This window comes from Sinocyclocheilus rhinocerous, unplaced genomic scaffold, assembly GCF_001515625.1.
Source record: "Sinocyclocheilus rhinocerous isolate Xijiao unplaced genomic scaffold, SAMN03320098_v1.1 scaffold569, whole genome shotgun sequence".
Taxonomy (NCBI): domain Eukaryota; kingdom Metazoa; phylum Chordata; class Actinopteri; order Cypriniformes; family Cyprinidae; genus Sinocyclocheilus; species Sinocyclocheilus rhinocerous.
Genome location: NW_015652146.1, coordinates 162,459 through 169,590, shown reverse-complemented (window position 1 = coordinate 169,590; position 7,132 = coordinate 162,459). Strand labels below are relative to the sequence as shown.

The following is a 7,132-nucleotide window of genomic DNA, read 5'->3' as shown; positions in this document are numbered from 1 at the left end:
CCCCTCGAGGACATCGCGTGCGTGCTCTTCGCCCAAACAAATAACGCATAGATCGTGTCTCATTAGATGTTAAACAACGACAACACGCATGCACACATCCTCTAAACGCTTTGCTAGTGCTCGCCATAATGATATGAATAGAGATCGCTCTTACCACAGAAATGCACGCTTCAAACAAAACAGTCAGTGAAGACGAAGAAGAGGATGACCTGTTCTCCCGGCGCCTATTTGTACTATAGTCGCACCGGTAGTGACGTCATGGCTGTCGCCGGCCAACCGTTGGTGTTTTTTCAATGTATGCTTCAGACACGGTCACGACGAGGCGTTCCCCATAGCGACCCCTAGAGGACGCAGTTCGAAGTTCCCATGAAAGGGAACAGCTTATATGTATTTAGGGATATGACTTGACGAGAAGTTAGCTTTTGATGTACATATTGATTACTTGGTGAAAAGACTTAAACCAAGATTGGGTTTTCTATTTCGGCAAAAAAAAAGTTTTTCCTTTAAAGATAGAGAGCAAATTATACAGAGTACATTTTTACCCATTCTAAATTATGGAGATGTTATTTACATGCATGCTTCTACGTATTTATTGAAAAGGCTGGATAGTGTTTACCATGCTGCATTGCGATTTATAACAAATGCTTGCTCAGGTACTCATCATTGTTTGCTGTATAATAAAGTAGGTTGGTCCTCTTTATATCAAAGAAGGAAATCACATATGTTAGTGTATAATGCTTCCAAATTACATCTCTAGTCTTTTATGCTTAAGTAGAAAGAATTATATCACCAGATCATCAAATGGGATTCAATTAGAAATGTCCGAGGTACATTCAGAGCATGGAAAATCAGCTTTCTCTTACTATGCTCCGTGGTTGTGGAATGAATTTCAAACTAGAAACAATTCCTTTGAATATTTAAAAAAATGTAGTGCAGTGTTTAGCAAATGAACCATGTTGTTGTTTTAATTAATTTACTGATTTATGATTATTGTTTTTGCTTTGGTTCTATATAATTTTGTCTTGTGAGGTGTATGTTTGTGAAATTTTATGTGACATTTTTGTATGGTCATCTTGGCCAGGACTCCCTGGAAGAAGAGATTTATTTTATCTCAATGGGACCTTCCTGGAAAAATAAAGGATAAATAAAATAAAATAAGAGTGTTCAGTGTTTGTTCAGAGTTTTATTTTTATTGCTTATTATTTAATTACATTTCTGCTATAATATTGGTAACAAGAACAAAAAATGATTGATGTTCAGTAATAGAGCTTTCATCCATTGTAGCAAATACATTTCACCATATTTTATAACACATTTACAATACTAGAAGTACATAGAGAATGATATCTATTATTTCAACAGTGATGTCATAAAAGAAAATACACACATTACCTTTCAACACACAGTGACACACACATTTGATCATGCAATTAAAATTTATATATTTATATTGTATAGTCTCCATACTTTCATTTATATATACATTCTCACACACACACACACACACACACACACACTGGTTTCCATGTTTTATGGGGTCATTTCATAGGCGTAATGGCTTTATACTGTACAAACTGTATTTTCTATCCCCTTACCCTAACCCTACCCCTAAACCTACCTCTCACACAAAACACACTGCATTTTTTCAAAAAACTTCCTTCTGTTTGATTTATAAGCTTGTTTCCTCATGGGTACCAAAAACAAATGTCCCCACAAGGTCAAAATTTACTGGTATTACTATCCTTGTGGTGACTTTTGGTCCCCTTTACCATAGGGAATACCAGGTACACACACACACACACACACACACACACACACACACAGTAACTCTTTGAACACAATATACTGAAACATAACACAAGACATAAAACAAGAAAAAAATAAGTACAAGGAAAGAGTGGCACTGAACACTAGGCACGATCTGCTGTATCACCACACACAACAACCCTGAAGAGACAACCGCTTCACATCACAAGCGCAGAACAGTGAAAGTTACACAGTACAGCCTGAAATACCGATCAGGCCCAAATTAAGACTTTTCTTACAGATTATTTGTTCCCTTGCACCTTAGGTCACTGTCTGAATGTTTGAACACAACCTGTCGGGAGTTTAAATGCTTCGAGCATTCATGGTTGTATTAGTTTGCCTGCACTAATTTTGGTCCCACTGCAACACCATTGCAGTCAAGAATGTACTGCAAACAGCCTTGTGGAGGAGCTTTCTGTGGTGGGCCGTGCTTTACTTCAACTACAGCATCCTTCTCAACAGCACTCTGAAAGAAACAAGCATATCTGCTCATACAAGTGACATTCACAACAGAGATGTTTTAGTTTTACCCTCCGAGCTGCTGACATGCTCTTACTGTATGCTCTGCACTATAGATAACTTGCTTTGAAAATCAAACATTAAAAATTAAAGGTAAAATGCTGTCTTATTTTGTAAGTTAGGTCAGATTTTTTTGTTTACATCATGTTTGTCTTTGTTACATCATCTACCTTTCTTGGTTGAATAGCAGCTGGCCTTTTGGGATTTTGTGCCATAACATGATTCAATTTGGCAATGACCATGTCTGCTATTAGCTGCTGGTCCTCGGCCTGATGGTCTCCCACTAATGGCATAGATGAACCCATTACCTAATCAAAAAAACACAGATATTATTAATATTACATAGAGAATAAAACACAATGGTTGAATTTGTAGAGGAAAAACTACAAAACAAAAATGCTCTACAGCATCTGTATATGTCATATCTATACAACTAGCATGTGGCTCTTCCTAAAGTATAGCACATACCTCAGTAATGTAATCTTTTCCATCTTTTCCATGAATAGCTTTTACGGCACAAATTTCGAGGCCTCCAAAAATTTCACTGCAGGTGTCAACCCAAAGCTTATACCTGCAGAACAATGCAACTTGCTTGGTCATGTCTGAAGCATACTGCTTACCTGTAGCAGATACTTTAAAATGTGCCATTATTGTTAGGGTTACCTGTCGGTCATAGCCACCTGCTCCACCATGGCAGTGCCAGTGTTGGACTTCCAGTTACCTGAGACTGACGTCCTCCTATGAAACGAGGAGCATTCTTCATCTGTCAAGAACAGCATTCAGCTAAATCTGAGATGTGTTCAGAAACTCTACAGAAAAGCATTGTTACTCACACGTAAGCTTTGTAATCATTTCCTATTTTCTGAATCCTGATGTCGTATTTGGCTTCGATGAATGGTTCACATGTGCTGTAGGTCTGAGTGATGGCCACCACACTCGCTATGTCCTGAAACTTTGTGTGGTTCTCCACTTTCACCTTAACAACACATATGATTTGATTACATGCTTAACTACACATGAACACGCATCGCTTCTTTTACTGTTATCGCTTCAGTTTAAACATTACCTTCCCCACACCAGAGTGAGCGTGACCGATTTTCACGACAACAGGGAATGCCGGCATGGTCACCTGGTTTGTTTTCCCACAAACAGAGTATTTATTTAATTATGCAGATATAGTCATCATTGGAAGAAAATATTTATGGAGCAATCGCTTACCATTTCTTTATAGTTGGGATAGAACGTCTGTTCAATTAATGGGAATTTCTCCTGTCCAAGTTTCTTGCATGTGCTGATCAGACATGCAAACTGCAGGTAGGTTTGGAGAGATGAGTTTGGAGCAGATATCTATCAAATGATATGTCACGTCAGATTGACCATTCTCAAACTTACAGCCCAGGGTTTGTCACAGAGGTTGTAAATGGACTCCAGGGAGTTGATGCTGGGAATGCCGGCGTACTGCAGTCCGATGATTAAGTTACGGAAGTCTTCATTCTCTGCCATGCTGTAAGCATGCTGTCGGATCAGGACAAAGTCAGGCTTAAATGACCTGTAGGGGAATATATCACACACAAAAGTAATTTTTGCAATGTGGTTGTATATGTTGCGTTATTTATAAATATGCAACCAACTGTCCAATTGTGGAAGCACCAATTACATCACGTTTATCACACTGACAGATCAGCGTGCAATCAGGGAGTCCTGCCTGCCTAGTACATAACTCATCGCAGCCTGGTTACATACTAGGAATTCTTGTTTTCTTCCCCTGTGAAGCTTGTGGAAACTGCACTGAAAATGCATTCATGTATTTAAATCCTGTTCTGCTGTTGGCTGGGTTTGTCTTTTCACTAGAATGAACCTCACAGGTATTGCGGGTGAGGATCATGAAGCCCTCCCATCTTCTCGACAATGATGAAGATGAGGAAAATTACTCTATCCTCCCACCTAATTCATCTTGATAATGTAGCAAGCAGAGTGGAGACACCTGCTGTCAGATTAGACCTCATGGAAGTCTGCTGCAGGGCCGCAGCCAAACTTCCATCGAATGGTCCTCTCAACAGGTGGGCCGAGGAGCAGAAAGGATCTCTGTGATGGTAAAAGGCTGTCATCACACCGATTAGACAATTCATTCCAGCTGTCCCGGCATGTATTGTGGAGATGAAGGCACTGAAACAAACCTTATTCTCACAGTGTGCCTGTTAAGGGTTTTGTATGGCTGGGTATTCAAGATATATGGGGGAACTGGGGCTAGACCTCAGTCTGCCCACGTGAAACTTCACGCAACAGTCCAAGAGGGGCTTCTGAGATTACCGCACTCATTGCCAAACCGGCTCAGGCTAAGGCAAAACAGTCCTGCCAATCCTCAAGACGGGAAAAAGTGGAGGCTATGTACTGTAGGGACAGAACTATTCACCACAAAGTGACAGAGAGTAGCACTGGGAGGTGTTCTTCTCCATCCCAGTTCAGCACTTTTCTTCCTCCCCCCAGAGAAAAGGGCCAGTTCTGGAGGCTCACTTAGTTTTAACAGGGCAGTGGCACAAGTTTCCTTTGTGCCCCCTGCAATAATTGCCCTACCTCCTCCACAGGGTTAAAACTGAGGGCAGAGGAGAAGAAGGCACTGAAACAAACCTTATTCTCACAGTGTGCCTGTTAAGGGTTTTGTATGGCTGGGTATTCAAGATATATGGGGGAACTGGGGCTAGACCTCAGTCTGCCCACGTGAAACTTCACGCAACAGTCCAAGAGGGGCTTCTGAGATTACCGCACTCATTGCCAAACCGGCTCAGGCTAAGGCAAAACAGTCCTGCCAATCCTCAAGGCGGGAAAAAGTGGAGGCTATGTACTGTAGGGACAGAACTATTCACCACAAAGTGACAGAGAGTAGCACTGGGAGGTGTTCTTCTCCATCCCAGTTCAGCACTTTTCTTCCTCCCCCCAGAGAAAAGGGCCAGTTCTGGAGGCTCACTTAGTTTTAGCAGGGCAGTGGCACAAGTTTCCTTTGTGCCCCCTGCAATAATTGCCCTACCTCCTCTACAGGGTTAAAACTGAGGGCAGAGGAGAATGTTTACTCAAGCAGAAAATCTGTGAAAATAAAATAATAATAATAAAAAAAATTCTCACATCCAGGCCGAAATCAGGGAGATACTGTACACCACTGTGGCACCAGTAAGTGAGGAGAAGCGGAGCCCAATTGCTGTGCGAGCAGACAGCTGATGCACATACGCAGTGTCTCCGTGGATTTTATCCACCATAGAGAAGCATTAGAGACTTCAATTTTTAGTGGAGTGGTTACGTCAACAGCACAAAGGAAAACGTCTCAGATATTAGAAGTGAGCAAAGGTGTCAGGACTCTGCCCTGGAAGCTCTGTCTGTTTTGTCTTTGTTTAGTGTTTCTGTATTTGTTTTGTGCCTGAGTCCCTGAGCTCTGTCTTTATGTTGGCCATGTGCTTTCCTTGTCCTGCCTTGTTTTATCATGCCCCCTCGTTTAGTCAGTTGCTGTGTTCGAAATCACCCCCTATACCCTCATTCCCTGCTCCCTACATTACTCCACTAATGTAGTCCAGTTGAAGAATTGAATGAAAACGAGTGAGTGAAATTGGACAGCTGGAAGGGCTGCCACTTTTTCATAGTTTGTGCTTGCTGTTAAATAATCAATTGAAACTTGCAAACTGGCACCTCCAGTAGTAATGAAAAGATTTATCTTGAACTCTGTCATGGAAACTAGCATGTATAAACCTTAAATAAACTATTTAATAATCCATTAAAATGAATTTTATACCTGCATAATATTACTCTGTAACCACATTGGTTTAGCGGTTTGGAAATTAATGGACTGATGATTCAGCTGCATCTTGTGATGAGAAACTGGAATTCATTCGGGACGACCCTCACAGTGCATTATGGGTATTCTCTAGCAGTTGAGTGTACATTGGTTGTTCACTCGTTATTGTGGTGCATTATGAGATTGAATGAGTGCACTCGATATTGTCCACTATGGTTTCGGACAACACTACAAACGGCTGTCCCCTCAAATAGTACCCTATTTAAGGGTATAGTGTGCGATTTTGGACACAGCCCTTGTCTAGTCCTTGTTCGACTAATTGTGCTCACCTGTTCCTCATGTGCTTTCCTCCCTATTTATTGTGCTCTCTTCCCTCATAAACCAAATACTGACACTCAGTCCACTCTCTCTTTCCATCGTCCCAGATGAAGACCTCAGATGGAGGTGGCTTGTATCTCCAGATGGAGATACATTAGGAGACCTCAAGGACACTTACTTCTATACAGAGATGTTTGCTGCAAACAGGACATTTCTGGCTCATTCAGTGCTTGGTGTGGGAGCGGTGTACGATCATGGCAGTTACACAAATGTCTAACGCAGGTAGTTTTCATATTTTTATTAAATACATCTGATAATCCATAATAGACCTTAATAAGGTTAGATGCCATATTGAATTTAATGGATGAAAACAAGGTTGTGAGGGATAGACTTACAGTCTTTACAATGGCATGCACTGTATAAAGGTCCTAGATGTAATTTTCACAACAGTTTTATGAAGCTTTTGTTTTTTCAGAAAGATGTTTTGTCAGCTGATCAGTCGGCATGTTTTAAAGGGTTAGTTCACCCAAAAATGAAAATTAGGCTGTGTTTTACTCACCCTCGAGGCATCCTAGGTGTATATGACTTTCTTCTTTCAGACGAATCCAGTCGGAGTTACATAAAAAAATTGTCTTTGATCTTTCAAGCTGTTTCATGGCACTCAGCGGGTGTTGCATTGCTTCAGTCCAAAAGAACTTAAATAAAAAT

General features: G+C 40.9%; 1 protein-coding gene across 2 annotated transcripts in view; it reads right to left on the bottom strand.

Annotated features, from left to right (window-relative positions):
* Nucleotides 1-1,967: 1,967 nt before the first annotated feature.
* The window catches only part of syn2a (synapsin IIa), a 16,867-nt gene continuing 11,702 nt past the window's right edge, over nt 1,968-7,132 (bottom strand). For both annotated transcript variants that reach the window (XM_016519360.1, XM_016519359.1), the window contains 8 exons: nt 3,718-3,874; nt 3,544-3,633; nt 3,392-3,454; nt 3,159-3,301; nt 2,989-3,063; nt 2,794-2,896; nt 2,496-2,633; nt 1,968-2,272 (listed from right to left, as the gene is read on the bottom strand). In XM_016519360.1, the coding sequence (XP_016374846.1) occupies nt 2,138-2,272; nt 2,496-2,633; nt 2,794-2,896; nt 2,989-3,063; nt 3,159-3,301; nt 3,392-3,454; nt 3,544-3,633; nt 3,718-3,874 (904 nt within the window). In that variant the 3' untranslated portion in view covers nt 1,968-2,137. The remainder of the gene's footprint in view (nt 2,273-2,495; nt 2,634-2,793; nt 2,897-2,988; nt 3,064-3,158; nt 3,302-3,391; nt 3,455-3,543; nt 3,634-3,717; nt 3,875-7,132) is intronic.